General features: G+C 44.0%; 5 protein-coding genes and 1 non-coding gene across 7 annotated transcripts; 2 read left to right on the forward strand and 4 right to left on the reverse strand.

Moving 5' to 3' along the window:
- Positions 1 to 601: 601 nt before the first annotated feature.
- LOC102699804 lies at positions 602 to 1,592 on the reverse strand. Its single transcript, XM_006660228.2, has one exon. It carries the CDS (start codon positions 1,498 to 1,500, stop codon positions 808 to 810), a length of 693 nt encoding a protein of 230 aa, XP_006660291.1. The 5' UTR covers positions 1,501 to 1,592; the 3' UTR covers positions 602 to 807.
- Positions 1,593 to 1,963: 371 nt separating this feature from the next.
- LOC121055250 lies at positions 1,964 to 2,082 on the forward strand. The gene has a single exon (XR_005812397.1). It is a non-coding gene; the product is annotated as a U5 spliceosomal RNA (small nuclear RNA).
- Positions 2,083 to 3,698: 1,616 nt separating this feature from the next.
- LOC102700082 (probable transcription factor MYB58) lies at positions 3,699 to 5,711 on the reverse strand. Its single transcript, XM_006660229.3, has 3 exons — positions 5,470 to 5,711; positions 4,608 to 4,845; positions 3,699 to 4,425 (listed from the first exon to the last, which is right to left on the reverse strand). The coding sequence occupies exons 1-3, from the start codon at positions 5,673 to 5,675 to the stop codon at positions 3,946 to 3,948; spliced, it is 924 nt and encodes a 307-aa protein (XP_006660292.1). The 5' UTR covers positions 5,676 to 5,711; the 3' UTR covers positions 3,699 to 3,945.
- Positions 5,712 to 6,218: 507 nt separating this feature from the next.
- On the reverse strand, positions 6,219 to 7,523 carry LOC102700364 (glycosyltransferase family protein 64 C3). The gene has a single exon (XM_015840432.2). The coding sequence runs from the start codon at positions 7,321 to 7,323 to the stop codon at positions 6,373 to 6,375; it is 951 nt and encodes a 316-aa protein (XP_015695918.2). The 5' UTR covers positions 7,324 to 7,523; the 3' UTR covers positions 6,219 to 6,372.
- LOC102719415 (protein PHOTOSYSTEM I ASSEMBLY 2, chloroplastic) lies at positions 7,502 to 10,191 on the forward strand. Of its 2 annotated transcripts, none has more exons than XM_040526793.1 (3): positions 7,502 to 7,808; positions 9,659 to 9,790; positions 9,906 to 10,191. In XM_040526793.1, the coding sequence occupies exons 1-3, from the start codon at positions 7,578 to 7,580 to the stop codon at positions 9,984 to 9,986; spliced, it is 444 nt and encodes a 147-aa protein (XP_040382727.1). In that variant the 5' UTR covers positions 7,502 to 7,577; the 3' UTR covers positions 9,987 to 10,191. The 2 variants fall into 2 exon arrangements, with proteins under 2 accessions (XP_040382727.1, XP_015696171.1); XM_015840685.2 differs by having other exon boundaries at positions 7,506 to 7,808; positions 9,902 to 10,191.
- Positions 10,192 to 10,356: 165 nt separating this feature from the next.
- On the reverse strand, positions 10,357 to 18,180 carry LOC102700644 (isoamylase 1, chloroplastic). Its single transcript, XM_006660231.2, has 18 exons — positions 17,674 to 18,180; positions 17,341 to 17,523; positions 17,152 to 17,244; positions 16,699 to 16,851; positions 16,271 to 16,347; positions 15,553 to 15,694; positions 15,362 to 15,469; positions 15,166 to 15,251; positions 14,741 to 14,812; positions 14,538 to 14,664; positions 13,919 to 14,005; positions 13,472 to 13,564; positions 12,389 to 12,547; positions 11,483 to 11,566; positions 11,199 to 11,279; positions 11,038 to 11,117; positions 10,838 to 10,955; positions 10,357 to 10,712 (listed from the first exon to the last, which is right to left on the reverse strand). Exons 1-18 carry the CDS (start codon positions 18,049 to 18,051, stop codon positions 10,455 to 10,457), a joined length of 2,379 nt encoding a protein of 792 aa, XP_006660294.2. The 5' UTR covers positions 18,052 to 18,180; the 3' UTR covers positions 10,357 to 10,454.
- Positions 18,181 to 19,733: the final 1,553 nt, after the last annotated feature.

Below are 19,733 nucleotides of genomic sequence, written 5' to 3' on the forward strand. Positions count from 1 at the left end.
CTTTCATAGTTTCATTGATCGCATTGCTGGGCTACTAGTAATTTCTTGTCGGCCATGATATCATTATGAAGCTTTAGCTTTTGCAAGGATTTTCTTTTGCAGATAAATGCACTTGTCATTTTGTCAAGATCAGTGCGATCCATCTACCTATGAAATTATGGATTCTAGTCAATCGATATTGCAAATGGAAATTCGAGGAAATCAAAAGAGGATTTCAATTAGTTCATTCCTTTATATATAGTTCATACTGTCCTATTTTGAATTAATTTTAGCTAAAAGTTTGATGAATGTCTGAACTTTTGAATAGCCTAGCACTGTAGCTGTTTAGCAGTGCCATCTTTCCCCTTACAAACGTCAATAGATCAGAAACTTAAATGGGCCGCAAAGAGGTGGGATTGCCTTTGTGGCCAACTTGAGTAGGCAGCAAGTACGTAGGTGGGAATCCCGTTCCGGCCCAGCAGGAGTGGGCCGCACGTATGTGAGAATTCCGTAATTCAGATGCTTGTTTTTTTTTGCAAAAATCTTATATTGAAAAATTAATTTTAATTCCACATTTCATCTTTTTATACCTAATAATTAGTTTTTATACCAAATATTAATTTACTGCTAATTTTCCCTTTACTAATCGCAGTAAAAACGCTGGGAGTACTTGCTCGAAATTTCTCGAAATCCTGCGCGATCCGAGTGCAAATTCCAAACAGCCGCTTGAAGTCTAGTCAAATTCATTTCTATTTCACTTCAAACTGATTTCTAATACGGAGTACAGCACAGCAACAAAGTACATGGGCGTGGAAAAAGATTTCATTTTCACCACGACCACATCGCCGGGCTCGCTTGGCCGATCACCGGCAGCTGCGGCTGCGCCAGGCAGTGCCGCGGCCACCTCCGGAACAAGTACCCCTCGCCGCAGCCGGCCCCGGCGCCGCCGAGAGTTTGGGCCAGACGCACACCCTCTTCCTCCTCGATCTCCATCGCGGCCACCGAGCCCTCGCTGTCCTCCTCCGCGGCCTCCGCCGTGTCCTCTGCCATCGACGGCCCCGCCGCTATCGGCGCCGGTGAGGACCCACACGGGACCAGCGCCATGCCGGCGCTGTCTTCCTGGACGCCGGACAGCAGCTGCCGCACCGTCCGGCTGTCCGCCTCCCGGAGCATGTCGCGAATCCACCCGGCGCCGGCGCGCAGGGAGGTTGTCCACGGCTGGAGCCGCCGCAGCTGGCCGAGTAAGCCAACACCTCCGGCAGAGTCCGCCGGCTCGTAGACCATCATCGCCCCCTCACCTCCCGCGGCCTCCGCCGTCGACGCCGCCTCGCCCATCGCCACGTCGTCCGCCGCGGCCGCCGCCGGCGCGTCATCACGCACCAGCCGCCTCATCTTGGTGGCGCGGCAGGCGAGCGGGAACCCTCCATCGACGTCGCCGGGGCATAGGAACAGCTCCGGCTCCTCCGCGCCCTTCCTCTTCAGCGCCACGCCGCCGGGGCACTCCTCCATGAGCACCACCATCCTCCTCCTCCTCGCGCGCCGATCAAATCACACTCACCGCCACTAACTTCCAATCTATTCGGGGTGCACTCGGAGTCGCAGCGAGAGGGGAAGCGAAATGGCGGGAGATTTATGCGAGCTCGGGAGGAGGAGGAGGAAGAAGAAGAAGGCCGGAGAAGCTTCGATTCCAACTCCGGAAGCCTCTCGAACGCGCCTCGACAGAGAGCTCGTGGGCTCACCCTCACCTGCGTATATTTACCGGAATGCCACTGGGCCAAGCGGGAAGTTGGCGAGAGGCCCACGGCGGCATCTTGGGCCGGATTAGTGGGCCGAATGGTGGAATCCGAAGCGTTCAGCGTTACGTGGAGTGAGGACTGAGGAGTGAGACGGGTGGATGAGTTTAGTACCACCTCGCCGAGCTACGCAGGTAGTTCGGGGGAGCTGGCTATATAAGGAGGGCTGGGTGCGCCGTTTGTAAGCACGCAGCTGCGTGGTGAGCACAAAGCGAACTATTCTTTCGCCTTTTACTAAAGAATACCGTGTGCGCGCCACAATTAGCAGCATACGCTAATTTTTGGAGGGAGCCTTCTCTTTGAGGAGGCCCCAACAATTTTAAATCTAAAGTTTTGCATTGAAATTTTCGATATCGTTTAATTTGAATTCAAATTTAGATTCGAGAATTTGTTTTATTACAAATTAGATTGGAGAATTTTTTACATGGTTGAAAACTAAAATTTGCCAAGCTGTATCTGTAGTGTACGATTTGGACCATTACGACGTCGAGGGTACATTTTCAGTAGAGGACCCTCCCTTTTATTCTGTAATTACCCCTTTATTACCGACATCCAAGGCTAAGGCTAGCATCAGTTATTACGCAGGGTAACATCGGGGTTTTCCGAACACGCATGTTACGGCAACGGTAATATCGTACAAACCACACAAAGAACAAATATAAAAGTAATTTTGTGCGTCATTTCACGGTTTGATCGAAACTCTGGCCAAGATGTACAGCCGCACAACAGGTTGGGCCGGAAAACTCATGAAACTTGATAGGATTTTCCTCTTTGGAGACGCTAGATCGTGTGATTATATTGTGCTTGGAGACTGGGTTATCGTTAGGGTGTAAAAAAAAAAACTCAAAACAGTATATTTGTAAATAGAGAATAATTTTTAATAAAACTTTTATATATACATTGATTTAAAAACTAAAATCGTAAAATAAACGTTGGTGAAAAAAAATCTCAAAATCAATTTTAAATTTAAGGTTGAAAAATTTAAATTTTGTGTTAAGCATAAACCAAACCAAAGGATGGACCGGTCAATTATAGTTTCCTATCGTTTCCTTTCTACTTTTGATTATAAACTAATATTTAAATTTTAAAAATAACTTTGGATTTGATTTTTTGGTTTTTCTATAGTGTTTTATTTCAACGAAAAACTATAGGACGGTGGACGAGAATGTGACACCTTAGTTCCCATCAAACATACCAAATAGCTTTGTGCGTGGTTTGATGTATTGTCACCTAAGACCCTTTTAGTTTTTATTTTTATTTTTTCTTTATATGTATTACCAACATTGTATTATTTGGTACACCATAATATTGGTTGGTATCACATGAGTATCAATTGGTATAGATATGATATTAAATCTAAAACATCATATATTTGGTACATTGCAAGAATCATCTTGGTTTAAAACAGGATACCGTAGAGTAACAACTCTCAATTATATAACAATTTGCTTTTAACATTATGGACACGTATATTAAAGTTTTGCTCATAAATTATTATTTGTATGCTAATAATTATTTTGTTTTTTCTTCTAAAGTGCGAATGATACCTATAAAGGGGGAACATACTGATCATGAAATGAGCAATTTCCATGTTAAACATAAATATAGTGATGAAAATTTTCTTGCCATTATCCGTGAAACGTCAGCCAGTTTTCGTCTAACGACCGGTTCTCTTTCACAGGGTTTGGAATAAATCAGTGATCCGAAAATAAATCATACTCCATTCATATTTTAATAAACTACACCGATAATTTTTTGTTATGACCATGCATTCACCTTATTAAAAATTTTATGTAAATATACAAAAATTAAGCTATAATTTTAATATATTTAATAATAAATTTAATCATAGCAAAATAAATAATAATTAAGACGAATGCTAAACGTGTCAAAAATCAACATGACCATATATAAAAATACGGAGGAAGTAATTATGTCATGCATGCATAGTTCTGATAACTTGGTACGCAATAGTGAAGTAAATTCGATCGAACAGGTAAACATTGTGGTCTTTCACAGTTCATACCAAGCTAAAAAGGTAGAACTTTTTTTTGAATAAACTAAAAAGGTAGAACAATGATTAATTTGATAAACTAGTACTCCATACAATTCACCACTGATAATATCTCCGTAAGAATGAATCCCATTCACAGTATATCTCCGGCGTCAGCAACTACCACTTGATGAGCGGCGGCGGCGGCGGCGGCTGATCGAAGAAGTCCAAAGTCGCCGGAGATAGCTCATCAAACACCATGTCGTCTTCTAGACCGTAGGGCTGAATCGGTTGAAACTCCAAGACTGGCTGCAGGCATGCGAGCTCGTCGCCGTACCCAGAGTGATCAGCAGATGCCATGTCGCCAGACGCAGCAGGATAGAGCATCAATGGAGCCGGGTTACGCATGCATTCTGCAGCGGGAACCAAGGCGAGCTCGCCGGAAGACGGCCACGAGGGTGATTCAGGAGCAGGCAATCCAGTTAAGGATTCAGGTGCAGGTAGTCCAAGTGAGCACTCATAGGCAGGTAGTCGTCCAGGTGATTGTGCGTCAGTAGTGAGCTGGTTCTCCATGGCCGTGCATGCCTGATGGCTGCTTTCACCGACGTGGTACGACGAACTTGACTCTTGGAACGGGTCCTTCATGAGCGAGCAGGATTCCTGACAGCAATCAAATGTATATCAAGCATGATTAAAAATCTTCTGAATGTCAATGGCAGCTGCTGCCTGATCATCTCATAAATGCAGTGCAAGTGAATGAGATTCAGACAGGAGCTGGGCGTGTCTAATTCAGAAGCAGCAAAATTTCGTTTCAGGAAAAGAAAAATGCAGGCGACAGTCACCGTGGGAGTGGACGGCAGGGCACGAGAGGAGGAGCTGGATCGCCTGCGGGATGGTGGCGGCGCCGGCGCCGCCGCCTTCGACATCCTCGCTAGCTTCTTCTTCCGTGTGCTCCAGAAGTTCTTGACGTCGTTGTCCGTCCTGCCAGTGAGCTGCTTCGAGATCAAGGCCCATTTGTTGCCAACCTTCGCCTGCATCTCGATCACCATGCGCTCTTCCTCTTGCGTAAACTTGCACCCCCTTAATTGGACAGCAAGCAGGCATCAGTTTCAGAACTTAGTAAAGAAATTGACTGTCTGTTGGCATTGGCAATCTAGCATATCAATCATGACAATAATTGTATTCCTAATGGGTGTTTGGATGCGTTCCTCGAAAGAAATTCAGTTGATGCCTAAATTCAAAGAGAGCTTCCGATTTGGCTCCTGGTCGATGAGTACTCCCTGGTATACATTCACATGTTGAAAGATTTTCGGAAATGACCAGTGCAAGAAAATCTACATATTCAAGAAAAGAAAATACTCAAATGTACGCTTCTCCGAAACGAGGACAGACAAATGATACCAAAGATCTGAAAAAGCAAAGAACAAAGCTTGCAGGAATTGTCACAAGGAAATTAAAATAGAAGCTACATAGAAGGCCAAGAGGACGACTAGAATGTCCTATATTATATATCCACATGTTGAAAAATCTTTGCAAATGATCAATGCAAACAAAAGTAGAAACTCAAGAAGAAAACATGCTTCTCTGAATCAATGACAGAGAGATGGTATATATATCAAAGATCCGAACAACAACCAAGAACAAATCTTTGCATCATCACATACAGAAGCAGCATAAAGATGAGATGATGAGTTGATGAATTACGTCCTGAGGCCTGGCTGGAGCTTGTTGACCCATCGGAGCCGGCACGACTTGCCGTTGCGCGGGAGCAGCCCCCTGGCCTCGATGGAGCTCCACTCCCTGGGCCCGTGCTCCCGGACGTGCCGCCGCAGCACCTCGTCCTCCTCCGCCGTCCACTGCCCCTTCCTCGCCGCCGCCGGCCGCCCACCCCGCCGCCGCTGCGCCACCATCGATCGCTCGCTGCGCGCCCACGATTGCTGCGACGGGCGGGCGCCCCACTCTCTCCGACGGTTTAGGGAGACGTGGAGAGAGATTTCGCTCGCATTGGAAGCGCGGGAGGGGGGCGCTGTTCGATCCCAGCCGTTGGATCGTGATCGGACGGCCTCCGGTCTTCGCGTTTGTGTACTTCTACCTCTCGAGGACGAACGGTAGGTCAGGTCAGTAACCGGCGGTCCGCTCCCATCCCGTTCTGCATTCGTATTTCCACAGATCGTGTCTTCTTACAAGAAAAGGTCGATGTTTGGTCTCTAGATGCTTGAAAGTTGAAATACTTCGTATTTCATCGTCCATCGGTTCGAATTGGGTGGTTGTTTTCGAGGATAAAGTACCTGCAATTTTTAACTTGCAGTATTTTTAAAAAACTATAATCATAAATAAACCCTTAAAAAACTTTAATAAAAAAATAGACATTTTAGCTCGGCACCATCCTTATTGGCGCTGTGGTCCAATGTCTCGACACTAAAAACGATGACGTCGACAAGCTTAGTCCCCAAGATAGCTAATTTATTGATATGGAGAATGACGACGGCAATATTATTTTACATGTATTTTCGGTTTGACATCATTTTACCAATGTCTGAAGTCTGAACATATGGCTCGGTTTTCAGATTTTACAGTGATCATCACAGAAGAACTCAACATGTCACGCTACTCCTGATCGCACCGGACGAGGCGGCCGCCTTTGATGCACAGCCCCTGCTCGCCGCCGGCCACCGCCGCCACCACCTTCCCGTAGCTGTACCGGAGCGGCATCCTTCCAAGCAGCCGGTGGAACTCCGTGATGCACTCCCCTCTCTTCTCCCAGTGCCCCGTGCCACCTGTCGAGCTCAGCCCGACGGCCTTCATCGCCTCGCCACCGGCGCCGTCGTTCCTCGGGTCGCCCCAGTCTCTGATGCTTCCGGCGTCCACGAGCACGGGCCCCTCGCCGGACTCCTCGGCGGCGACGAAGTTCATCAGGATGTCCTCGCAGTTGCGCTCCCTGTCCACCACGGCGCGCGCCGCGGCGAGCTCCGGCGAGCAGGTGTAAATCCGGAGGAGGTCCACGCCGAGGACGAGGAGCTTGGTGAGCACCATGGAGTAGCGCCCCGGCTGCGCCGCGGCGTACGCCCACCTCCCGCGGGCCAGGTCGAGGTGGTGGGATCTCGGGAAGAACCCGACGAGGGTGCCCCGGCGGGAGCGCTGCCATGTGGCGAACGCGAAGGAGAGGGCGGCGGCGTCGGGGAGCACGTCGTCGTCGGCCACGGCCACGGCGGCGGTGCGGATGGACGGGTGCGGGAGGAACCGCGAGTTGAGGGAGGACGAGGCGGTGCGGTGGAGGGTGACGGCCGGCGGGAAGCCCGAGAGGAGGCTCTCCGGCGTGGAGGGGTTGGACCAGAGCACGACCACGGCGAGGACGAGCGGCTGGGCGGCGTACGCTCCCGCGATGGCGCGGAGCAGCGGGAGCCGCCGCTCCGAGTAACCGATCAGGAGCACCGTGAGCCGGTCCGTCCGTAGCACGGCCGCCGCGTCGCAGAACGCTTCTTCTTCTTCTCCACCGGCGACGGCGACGGCGGCGAGCGTCGCGAGCAAAAGGAGGCGGAGGCGGCGATGCGACGTCATGGACGCGGCGGCGAGATCTGGTTGTGGTCAACGCGACACTGAAAGCGTTGACCTGGAAGCGAGAAAATGCGTCGAGTTGGATTCTGCATGGGTCCCATGTGCCAGTACCAGGTGGTGGCGATCCGACGTGGACTAGTGGGCCCGGAGAGTCAGGAACGGGAGCCTTTCGTTTCGCCGCGACTTTATCCGCCCACACGAGTCGAGGAGACGAGGCGGGAGAGGTGGAGAGGGCGAGCAGACGAGGAGGCGGAGCTATGGCGGCGGCGGCGGCGCAGTGGTGCGGCGCGGCGGGGCTAGACCGCTGGGTGGGCAGGTGGCGGCAGTGCAGCCTGTCGCCGCTGCACCGGCCACCTGTGCCGGCCGTGTCGTCGCAGTCGCGGCGGACGAGGAGGAGGAAAGGCAAGGTGGGGTGCGTCTCCGTCCGAAGGGAGCTCGCCGCGGCAGGGCCGGCGGCGCCGCCGGAGGAGACCGAGGCCGACACAGAGGTTAGTGCCTTCCATCACACTGCTCGCTCCCATCTCCACCTCCCTCGCCGGAGCATAGCATCGTGCGGGGCCACCGTGCAAATGCAATCCTCAGGCCGACAGGGCGGGCCCACCGGTCAGCGAGACAGTGTCCCCCTGGTAGTTTTCCATAGAAACCCCTCTACTTATTTTGTATTACCATCGAGCCTATCAAAAGTCAGGATCGCCACCCGTACCTTGCCCTCTCTGTACCGTCCGATCCAAAGCATAGACGGCTGAGAATCGAATCTGACGCTGTTGAAAACCGCCGTGCTGTGATGATATTGTTGGACTTCTTTTTAATTTTTGAACCTTTTTATTTTGTAATTTCAAATATATAGCAACTGTGTTTAGCCACGTCAGTCTAAATGATATAGGCCGCGTTTGGCTTGGATTGTTTTGAGGTAAGTTATCTAGCGTAAAAAACATAATAATAAACTAGTACATGATTAATTAATTATTAATTATAAAAAAAATTAATATGGTATTTTAAAGTAACTTTCTCGTAAAAAATATAAAAAACGGATCGTCTGACTTTGGCTGGGCAACGTCAGAGGACGTCGGACGTCGCTCCATCGTCCATTCGGCATCCCACGGCGACGCTGCTTCCTTCGTTTCGTTCGGCGGTGAGGACAATTCTGGGTTTTTTTCCTCCCTTCAAATGGATGGTCGTCAGTATACTGTAGCTGTACTATTGGTTAGCATGCACATGCCCATTGGTTAGTCCTAGACCGGGCGATATATACATCTAAATTAATCAAAGTATAAAACAATCAATATACTCTCTCTATATTTTTACGTATGACACCGTTAACTTTTAGAATAACATTTGACCATTCGTCTTATTCAAAATTTATATCCAAATATACAAAATTATAATGCATAATTAAAGTTTCTATAATAATAAATCATATTATAACAAAATAATTAATAATTATATATTTTTTTGAATAAGACGATGGGTCAAACGTGGATCTAAAAGTCAACGGCGTCATATAAAAAAATATGGAGGGAGTACTATACAACAAATTGATCCAGTGACTGCATATGTTTGTTGAGTTGAATAGAAGCTCTTTGACTTTCTCCCAACTTTAAATTTAGAAAGGGATTTTATATGATCAAATTATTGTTTTGTGTATTTTTAGTGAATTTGTTGGGATTTTAAGTGAATTGCCAAACGACATATTTATAAAAGTAAAATAATTTGTAAATACAAATTTTATATACGTGTTCGTAGCAATCTAAAAACCAATGGTAGAAAATACACTATGATGAAAAAACTCCAAAACCTACTCCAAATTTAAGATTTAAAATCAATTTTTGACTCATTAGCATAACGATAAGCAAAAAATTGATATTGTAAATTTAGAACTACTATAATACATACAATTGGTTAGCTATTCAAATGTTGCATCGATAGACATAAAGTTAAGGAGGAATTCAATTCCACAACGTTATCTGAACAAATGGACCAGCAGAAACTGGATACCAATTAAGTCGGTATTTTGCAATTATGAATACATAAAACAATAATTAAGCTGAATGGGCCGTCCTCGTTGCCGAACAAAACGAAGGAAGCAGCATCGCCTAGGGATGCCGAACGGACGATGGAGCGACGTTCGACGTCCCTCTGACGTTGCCCAGCCAAAGTCAGACGATCCGCTTCCATTATTTACCTATGGCAGCGAGACCGGGTGATGGAAACATAGTCATAAAACTTATTTGCCACGTTAGTAGCGTGGTGTGATCAAAACGTTTAGATTTGAAAAATAGTTTTAGGAGGATATAGTTTTAAAATTAAAAAATTAAAAATTCGATTTTGTTGTTCCAAGGAAGAAGGTGTAGAGTGCGAGGAGTGCAGCGGCGCGGGGTGGCTGCTCTGCGGCTTCTGCAAGGGGAAGAAGAACAACGTCAAGTCGGAGGAGAGCAGCCGGATCTACCGCCGCTGCCCGACCTGCAAGGCCGTCAGTTCCGCATCCTCTCTTTCAATATCTCATCTAGGACATGTCAACACGCCATTGCCTTTCTTCGCCTTCTTCCTGTGTTGTCCTGAACTGGTTCTTCTGGTGTTGCAGGCAGGGCACATCATTTGTCCAAGATGCAGGGTCTACAAATGCATCACTTATCCAGAGAGCAATGACTCATGAACAGAGGTGCTGATTGCAACTGATCGATCGAAGCTGTAAAACTTGGATGGAAATCTGATCCTTTCGATGAAATGACACCGATGAATATAAACACAAATCTCGCAGCTCTGAATCTGATTGTACTACGGATCAACGCAGAATGACTATGTACATAACTGCATAGCAAAATTACTGTACCTTGTTCTTCCAAATATGAGTCTTTTCCTCTTTCTTGTCGACTGGAATGAGGATAATCTTTCTTCTACAGGCCAGTAAACCCTGTAGTCTGTGCAGTTCATCTGTTCTTGCCAAAGAATGCTCTTCTGCTAAGTCGTTCCTGAGGAGCTCATCTGATCAGTGATCACCATATGCTCGGCACATGCATGAGGGTACAGATTACACCATTCAAAACAGAAGGCACAACTTCGGCAGATTCGCAAAAGGGCTTTGTTCATATTCATTGCTATACTTCTTTACTATATACTATATGCTTTAGTTCTCTTCAAACATCAGGCTGCAATTCAAGGATGATGGAGGAGTAACTGAGCATGGGGTAGAGATTGGAGTTGAGGAAATGAGAGATTTGCTGGACAGCGAAAGCGCGATCAGGTAGGTCGTCGGTGAGGAAGTCATATGGTGCTGGCTTGCCTGTGTCCACCAGTGGTTCCCAATGGTATCCAGGACGCTCCGGAAGTCCAACAACCGCCGGCAAATGACTGGCGTTGAAGGCCACGTATATCTCGCCTTTTGTTGCATCTTTCTGTGATAGACATGGATATAAAGTATTCATCATCTCCCTCCAAATTGATTAACGTGAAAAAGACTTTTTTTTGGGGTTGGGGGTGGGGTGGGGGTTGGTGTTGTGTGAGAGCATTATATTTGTACCATGGAGAAGGCCACGAAACGGCTTGTCTCAGACCAGTCAGGTTTCCCAGGCTGGTGGCCATGCCAATGCAACCGTTGAGCTGTTGGGAAATTCTCAAGGCCAAGGGACTCACATTGTCTGCAATGCAAAAGAAACGAAAGCGTCAGTTCGATGTATTCTCACTTGTTTAGCATGTGGAAAAGGGTTCCAGAACAGTTACTTGCGGAATTTGGTCATGAGAGAGCAGAAACGGTGCAAGTCAGAGGATTCTTCTTTCTTGTCCCAGCGGAAATAATTGACCTGTAGAAGGAACCGAAGATTGATTAAAGGAAGGGAATAAAAACAGCTGATTCGAAAAATACACGACCACTTTGGACTGACGTAATGGTCATGGCAATATGTGTTGTTGTTGCCTCCTTTTGTATGGCCATATTCATCGCCCATGTAGAACATCGGAACTCCCTAAAGAATTAAAAATACATTAATAATTTAAAAAATGTTAAATACCGCAGAAGGTTAGTTTAAGGATTCAACACTGTTAGATCAGCATTCCCTTCTACGTGACTAATGAAAGACTGCGAAGTACAGTACTAGCATATTGACATCATCCTACATTCTGTTGAACAGTCTTAAGATAATGGAAGAGGTCAGATAATGAATCTTACTTGAGAAACCATGAGACAAACAAAGAAATTGCGCATTTGCCTCTTCCTCAATCTTCTGACTGACGACCCCACAAATTCTCCTTCCTACATCATTGACATCAAATTTTAAATGTGCACTCTTATAAGATTCTCAACTGCAAATTAAAAGAAAACTAATTAATTTGAAATCATTGATTTATATCTGGTCTGCGCCTCTGGTGGAGCAAACAGAGCGCAGATCCTAGTCACTGAGCTCACATGGTTTTCCCACCACCTTCATCAAATCCTAGTGACCGGACTCATGGTTTCCCTACCAGGCTACCACCAATACTAACTACCTGCCTTTAGTAATCTTCAGCCATAAGTCCAATAACTCATCAGTGGCAAACGGAGGAATTTACGGCTGGGTATTCACAATTACAAACAATCGCTTCATACAAAACACAAAAGTTGAGAAAAATACACATTAAATTGCATTAGTAACAATCTAGTAGAAATACTTCGGTTCATATTTGAAAAATCTCAAATCTGAGCACATTACGAAACAACTAAAAAAATTACAACTTAACTTTCCGATTGGCATGCTTTGGACGCAACAAATGATGTCATTATCCTATTTCTTAGGCCTAACATAGTATATATAAGTAATACACCTATGTATGTTTTTTTTCCCAAAAATAATTGGGTATTCCTGGAAATACCCGGATTTATAGTATGTCCACCCCTGTGACTCATCTCACTTACAAAATACAACACATTTTCTTCTCAAAGAAATACAGGAAGTTTGCAGACTATGACATTTAGTAGGGGAAACCTTCATCATGCTAATGATTTTGCTATGGAGAAAAGCCATTGCAACATCATGTGTCAGGGATTTGACTAGAGATAAAACAAGAACTATGCAAAAACATTACAATTCGGTATTACCTCCCCGCAGTTCCAGCTAAGGTTATGATTTTCTCCATCTCTGTTGTCCTCGCCATTTGATAAGTTGTACTTCTTGTTATACGTCACTAAATCAGCCAGCGTAAATCCATCATGCGCGCACACAAAGTTGATACTATGCCAAGGTTTCCTCCCTCCTGCCTGATTAATAAAGGAAAATTTGTGATGGAAAATGACAGGTGATAAAAATTTTTAATGAAAACCAAAAGGAAATTTGAAGTAAAAGGCAAATTATATATGACGAGAATGAAAGTTGAGCTGGTGAATGCTAAAATCTTGGACAAGTGTAGCCTTCTAACTTCCAGGTGATCTGCTGGCAGATTTAGGAGAATAGAGGAAGGCGAGGTGTTCCTTTCAGGCAACCTACACAAGGTCTTTTGACACTCTTCATGCTGGTTTGCTGGTTAGTTTGGAAGGAACGTAATACATGCATCTTCGAGCAGAAATCACGCACACCAGCCCAGCTTCAGAGACATCAAGGAGAGATATACCATTTGAAAACGAGGCTGGATTGTTCAAAGATTGAAATGAGTAGTCCCCTTTAGTTACAAGGAATTTGATTCTCGTGGCATTCAAGCTCTGATACTACCACAACAACATACTGCCGGTGCTATTTGTAACTTGTACCTTTCTCAAATCTTAATGAAATTTGGTCGGCTTCCTTCAGCCGGCTCGACAAATAAAAAAGGGTTTGCACTGGTACTTCTCTGTGTATCTTTATATGTCAGAAATGCTCCCCCATACATGCATGACATGGTCTCTCTCACAAAGAGAAGTGAACAAAAGAAAAGAAAAATGGCATGGCAGTAATAATTCAGAGGTTAGGCCAAATCGAAGCCTCACCAGACACGAAAGCACCCAAAAAGTAACAGGAAAGAAAGAAAGCAATAAAGAAAAATGAACATTCCCTTTAATTGCAAGTTGTGTTTTAAAGGTTATGCATGGATCTAGCATTATTATAGTAAGCTGCATGCACTATTATCACCAGTTCATCATGTGACAGTTTTAAAGATCCCATCCAATTTGGACTGTATCAGATTCATCTACAGGTATTTCACTATGTACCTGGTATAGATGTGGACTTCCACACAAACATTCAGCAAAACCTCCAGCAAATCCATCTGTGCCTTTAATGAATTGACGAACAATGTCCCGGTACTGGACAAATAAGCACATAACATAAGTCAGTAATATGATGAAGCAATAATTACACAGATAAACAGGAGCTGTGTCAGATATTGGTTTTTACTGACGATGGATGCAATGCATATGATTTCATAACCCATGCCTGCTAAAGAACAAAAGGTGTATTTATGAATTGTTAGACCTGATAAACACCTCAACATTTAATTCCTGTATTATGTGTTTACCAGTTTGCCTTCGAAGTTTAGTCAAACAACATGTTACGTTATATTATCTAAACGTGTCTCAAATGTAACCTCTATTTGGTGTATGCCAAGGAAATATTTGTTGGTTTAGAAAATCAAACAGATCAAGGTATGTAGTTGTTACCTTTCCATTCCACTCTGACCAAATGCTCCAGTGAGGAAATTGACCTACTTGATAGAGGCCTCCCGCATCCCATGCTTCAGCAATGAGCTATAAATGCAACCGAATATAAGTAGTGTTGGATCCAAAAACATTCTAGAGACCAGGCAAAATTAACTAGAGCTAATAAAAATTATATTTCAATTTTTATAACTGCATAGAATTTCAATAGATCCTACTGTGATGAGCCCAGACGGCCTGGGGTCTCCAGGCAGATCCACCACTAGACATAAGAATAAAAGGATTTCACAAGAACACAACGGTATGCTATATATATCATAGATACTTGATATTTAGTACTATCTCCGTTTTATAATATAAGACTTTCTAGCATTGCCTAAATTCATATGGATGCTAATGAACTTAAACATGTATATAAATAATATAAATTGATATATCGATGAATCTACGCATAACCAAAACCTCTTACAGTACAAAATAGAGGGAGTATATATTTATTTTTATACAAGAACAAAGGTATTACTAGTGCAGAAAAATATTTTCTTTGCCAAAAAAATGGTAACACTACTGGTATGAATGTAGAAACTGTAAATGCACAATGAAATTCAAGCAAAGTAGTAACCTTGACATCTCCAAGAATTGGATCGTTGCTGATCATGTCAATAAGTGGCGGAGTAGCAAGAGGTGTCCCTGTCGTAGTCATGTCGCCTTCCACTGGACCTCCATACACATTAACTGGATCCCAAAGACTTGTAAAAGTAACAGAAAAATTAAGAATCTTCTAGAAAGAAGAGACAAAGGACAGAAAACTGAACTGCTATTTACCTGCACCCTCTGGTCATTATGGATGCAAGATCAAAACGAAAACCATCAACATGCATTTCAGTCACCCAGTATCTGCGACGTTAAAGCTATTTTGTTTATAACAAAGTAAACAAAATAAACACCACATGGTATCCACCAAAGATACCATGAAAAATGGCCTAACAAAATGGTTAGTTCTTTAATTTATTTATTAGTAATGAGCATAAGGAATTGTTAAGATGATGGGATGTGGTTTCCCTGCTTAGAATATAGAAGAATATCCAAGTGTACTAATCCTCAAACATTGGAATATCATCAGTGTGTGAACCTTTTTTTTTTTGAAAAACAAAAGGCAATTTGCAGGTGCAAAATCCTTAAAAGGCTTGCAACTGGAGTTATTGACAAAATGATAAGCAGAGAGGAGATCAATAACTGTATTTATATACCTCAAGCAATCTACAATAAAGTCACGCACCACAGGATGGTTACAGTTGAAGGTATTCCCACAACCAGAATAATTGTAAAACTCTCCCTGTAGGAACAAACGCCCTTCAAATTCTTAGATAGAATTACACAAAAGACTGCATTATATACATCTCTGTCAAAAAAAAAAAAAGTTGCACAATGAGCAGTATATCTCACCTTAGGGGCAAGCATATAGTATGTGCTATTATCTACCCCCCTAAATGATAATCTTGGTCCTTTCTCATTACCCTCAGCTGTATGGTTGAGGACAACATCCATGATCACCTACTAGGATATAACCATGTCAAACAATATTTTGAAAAGGAACAAGTTACTAGACAAGAATTAACTTATATCAACTTGGTTACCTCAATTCCCCGTTTGTGAGCCTCCCTAACAAAAGTTTTGAATTCATTTATGGCATCACGCCCACAGTTTCTTGTCCCACCTGATGAATATCTTGTCATTGGTGAAAAAAAGTTTATCGTGGAGTATCCCCAGAAATTCATCCTGGCAAGATATTGACCAGTTTATATGAAAAACATTATAAAAAGTTCCCAACAAAAATATGACAAATCATAGTAGTGTAAAAAAACATGTATAGATGTACACAGTACACATGTTGCAAGTATAGTAAGGGCGTAAATGCAACCCCAATACAAAATGAAAGGAAAACAACGAACAGAGTTTAGATATGTGGAAAAATTACATTCAAGAATCTAGACAAAGAAAAGGGTGTTATGTTGCAATTATGCAAAATCTACGCAAGTGAAAACTCTCATAAGAGTGGAAGATTTGGGCTATCAATTATTCAATTGTAATATGATACTGATGTGACCAACATTAATTATGGTTTAGCATCTCACAAAGAAAATATAGTTTATTTTATCAACTTATAAAATTCAAGATGGTATCATTAGCAGTAGGTCATATCTATCATATCTACCGAAATACCTTATGCAAAATAGTTGACTGGATGTTAACTAATGCATTGAAAATGGTGAAATCAGTTTTGCAAGGGTAAGATTCGTATCAAGCCCCCAGGTTAAACACTTATAGCTCAGTTGTGGGTTTAAGTCTGCATACTTGGAAGAGTGGCTGAAGTACTCCAGCTCATTGAATTCATGGCAAGGCATCAACTCCACACAGTTAACTCCAAGCTCCTGTAGATAGGTTATTCCAGAAATAAACTAAGAATAAACACACAACTAAAAATCTAAACAGACTATTATACAGCTATCGTTTAATTGCTTAATGGATCACTCACGAAAAAAAAGAAGAAAAAAAATGCCGGGCCACTAAGTAAACCTTTCAATACATAAGACCAAATTCGTACGTGCGCTATCACAAAGAACACAGGTCTTAGACATACTTGATTATAATAAAGTTGTATAATAGGATATCTTCAGCAAAAGCCATGCAAAATCTAGACATATGTGAAGATCTTATCAAGGATGAATATGTCAGAGTGTTCTAAATTGTTCCTGTGACCCAATGTAATTAGTAAAATGCACCTTCAGATAGTCAAGCTTTGATATAGCCCCGATGTAAGTCCCTGGATGTTCTACATTGCTTGAAGTATGCTTTGTAAACCCACGTAAATGCATCTCATAGATTACAAGATCCTTCTGAGGATAGCGCAGAGGTAGGTCACCTTGCCAGTCAAACTGCAAATGCAAGCATTTTACTGTGAGATCTAATAACAGAGACAGTAACAGAAGCAATTAAATGCAATTACAATTCGTAACAGCAAAAAATAAATACAATTCCAATTCTTTTCCACTTGCAAACAAATAAAAATATAATCAAAATTCCAACATTAGTGAAAAAAATGCAATTCTTTAGTCGTACATTCAGCAACCAGCTGACATATAACGACTATCTAGGACATCAGAGTAAAAGAGGAATAAATGAAAACAAGTGGGAGTAAAAAAACGAGAAGCAAATGAGCTGATCCATTGGCATACCGTACTGTACGGGAGAGGGATCATGCCAGCCATTTGAGGCCAGCAATCGCCACCAGGACCCGGGACACCATACTCTCCTCTGCTTACCACTGCCTACAGTAACAGAAAACTGCAAGTAAGCGCTGTGTCAAAACACTATCTGTTTCTGCTATCTGCAAACTAGAAGGCAAACTGAAACTAATGCATCACCTTGGCGTAAGGATCCACCACGACATTGGAGACATCAAAGTACTGTCCGCAGTGAGGAGCGAACCTACCATCAAACCTGTACGCATACAGCATGTTGTGCAGGTCGCCTTCGATGAAGATGTGCCACACGTTCCCCGTCCGATTGAACAGCGGATCAAGGGGAACCTCCTCAGTGACCTCATCCTGCACCATCCACAATTCCACACAATGCAAAACCTCAATTAAGCATCAGAAAAGAAAAAAAAACAGAGCCACTGGAAATAAAAACTTTTTAGTGAGGAACGCGTGACACCGTTGTGTGCTCTCTGTCTCTGAGGTCTGAAGCGAGCTCACCGCCTTGAGATCGTCGGGCGTGAAGAGGCAGAGCGCGGCGCCGGCGGCGCCGGCGGAGTAGACGGCAAAATTGACCCCTCCGTCCAGCGCGGTGGCCCCCAGCGGCTCGGGCATTCCGGCGAGCACCCTGCACGCGCCGCCCAGCGCGTACCTCTCCGGCATCACTACCACCACCTCCTCCTCCTCCTCCGCCTCCTCCTCCTCCTCCCCAACCTCCGCCTCCACCGCCGATGCCACCGACCTCACAGCCGCCCGAACCCCCACCGCCGCATTACGCCGCCTGACACCGCCTCCGCCGCGCGTGCACGGACGCGGCCGCCCGGGGGCAGCCGCGACGACGAGCGGGCGCGCGGAGAGGCAGTGCGGGAGGCTCCCCATGGCGGCGGCCGGCGGAAACCAAATCGATCTCCGATCGATCGATCGAGACGACGACGAGCGAGCGAGCGATCGAAATCGTGGGATTTTTGGGGGAAGAGCGGCTTATTTATAGCTGGGGATTCGCGTTTCGCCGGTGTGATCACTGTGGCCGCCTCGAGCGCGAGCGAGTGTGGAGGACGACTCGGCGCGACTGGGGGGTGTGATGTGAAGCGTGTCTCGCTGCCTTGTGGGCCCCAGGGGCGCGGGTGCGTGGCTGACGTGTGGGGCCCCGTCGGGTAGCGCAGCGCACCGTCCACTTGGATAGGCAGGTAGGCGGTGGCCGGGGCGAGCCGTTGGTACTTTGTGGGAGGGGGTTGTGGGGCCCGCGGACATGGGCTTTTCGTGGGGGCCGCGTGCAGTCACGTCTAGATATTTTTCGTTCTAGATTGTGAATGTTTTTTCTCTCTCTCTCTGATTCAGGAAGCTTTTCTCTTTTATTGCGGAAGATTCAATGCTGAAATACTTAAGAAAATATTCTCAGTTTTATAATATTGTTCGATCATTTGTCTCATCTAATTCACATATAAAAATGTATGGCATACTTTAAATACTTGTAATAGTAAAATAATTACCGCTGAATAAATTATAATTGCATAATATTTTTAATTAAATGAATGGTCAAACTATATCTAAAATCAACGACGTTTAACATTAAAAATAAAGGACGATATATTATTTGTGAACAATAAGGTGTGGATGTTGGTATGGAGTCACATCTTGGCGGCATGTTTGTATAGCAATAACTCAAAAATACTGTATATTGTTGTTTTTTTCATATGGAAGATCGCGAATTTGTGCCAGAGTCCACCGGTTTGGGAACAAATATGCCCTACTTCAAATGGGGTATAGACAAATCATACACCTATGTACGCACGCAATGGTAAATTTGAAAAGAAATGTACATATCTGGTATTATCTCTTTATTTTAATTTGTTATATTGTTTACTTTTTTATATACATTTGATCATTATTTTTATTTTGTTGTAACTAAATTTACTATCAAATTCATTCTAGTTATAACTTAATTTTTATACTTATATAGAATTTTTAAATAGGATAAATAGTCAAACAGGTGAAAAGGTCAATAGCGTTATCTGGTAGTCTATATCCTTGTGAATACCTGATTTTTAGGTGTTACATTGCATTTTTATCCGTATAAATTTCTCACGACAATGTACGATTCATGTAAGGTGTCACTTTGCATCTTAAAAACTCAGAGAACACATTACCCCCACAAATTTAAATAAATACGAATGCAATAATAAAATTTCGATTTATAAGAGAGCCCAAGCAAAACATTCCCTACCAGGTCCGGCACTGTAATCGTACGATTCCGTTTACTTGCGGATTACTACAATTAGGTTTTAATTAGCAAATATCCTCTTACCATTTCCAGAATCTTTATTCATGTGGGTTATGCTGCTTGCGTGGCTCTTTGGTGCGTAGTTGCTTTTGGCTCTTTTTGGTACGTGTTGCGATTTGTTACTACGTATAAATGCCCTTTCGGCGGATCGGTTGGGGGAGCGATGGGGCAACGTGTACACTGCCGTGTACGCATAGCACGGGCACGCCGAGAATGTGAATCGTGGCGCTGTAACAGAGCGATTTTTTTTCATTTTCGTTTTTTTGTTAATATTTACAAA

The sequence above is a fragment of the Oryza brachyantha genome, chromosome 8, assembly GCF_000231095.2.
Source record: "Oryza brachyantha chromosome 8, ObraRS2, whole genome shotgun sequence".
Classification (NCBI taxonomy): domain Eukaryota; kingdom Viridiplantae; phylum Streptophyta; class Magnoliopsida; order Poales; family Poaceae; genus Oryza; species Oryza brachyantha.

Excerpts from the sequence above, each read along its gene's own strand:
- LOC102699804 (XM_006660228.2), bottom strand. The coding sequence starts at position 1,500 with ATGGTGGTGCTCATGGAGGAGTGCCCCGGCGGCGTGGCGCTGAAGAGG.
- LOC102700082 (XM_006660229.3), bottom strand. The coding sequence starts at position 5,675 with ATGGTGGCGCAGCGGCGGCGGGGTGGGCGGCCGGCGGCGGCGAGGAAG. Across the intron at positions 4,846-5,469 it reads CTCCAGCCAGGCCTCAGGAC|GGGGTGCAAGTTTACGCAAG; the intron begins GTAATTCATCAA and ends TGTCCAATTAAG. Across the intron at positions 4,426-4,607 it reads CCCTGCCGTCCACTCCCACG|GAATCCTGCTCGCTCATGAA; the intron begins GTGACTGTCGCC and ends GATTGCTGTCAG.
- LOC102700364 (XM_015840432.2), bottom strand. The coding sequence starts at position 7,323 with ATGACGTCGCATCGCCGCCTCCGCCTCCTTTTGCTCGCGACGCTCGCC.
- LOC102719415 (XM_040526793.1), top strand. The coding sequence starts at position 7,578 with ATGGCGGCGGCGGCGGCGCAGTGGTGCGGCGCGGCGGGGCTAGACCGC. Across the intron at positions 7,809-9,658 it reads AGACCGAGGCCGACACAGAG|GAAGAAGGTGTAGAGTGCGA; the intron begins GTTAGTGCCTTC and ends TGTTGTTCCAAG. Across the intron at positions 9,791-9,905 it reads GCTGCCCGACCTGCAAGGCC|GGCACATCATTTGTCCAAGA; the intron begins GTCAGTTCCGCA and ends TGTTGCAGGCAG.
- LOC102700644 (XM_006660231.2), bottom strand. The coding sequence starts at position 18,051 with ATGGGGAGCCTCCCGCACTGCCTCTCCGCGCGCCCGCTCGTCGTCGCG. Across the intron at positions 16,348-16,698 it reads CAAAGCTTGACTATCTGAAG|GAGCTTGGAGTTAACTGTGT; the intron begins GTGCATTTTACT and ends ACCTATCTACAG. Across the intron at positions 14,665-14,740 it reads ATAATGACCAGAGGGTGCAG|TCTTTGGGATCCAGTTAATG; the intron begins GTAAATAGCAGT and ends TACTTTTACAAG.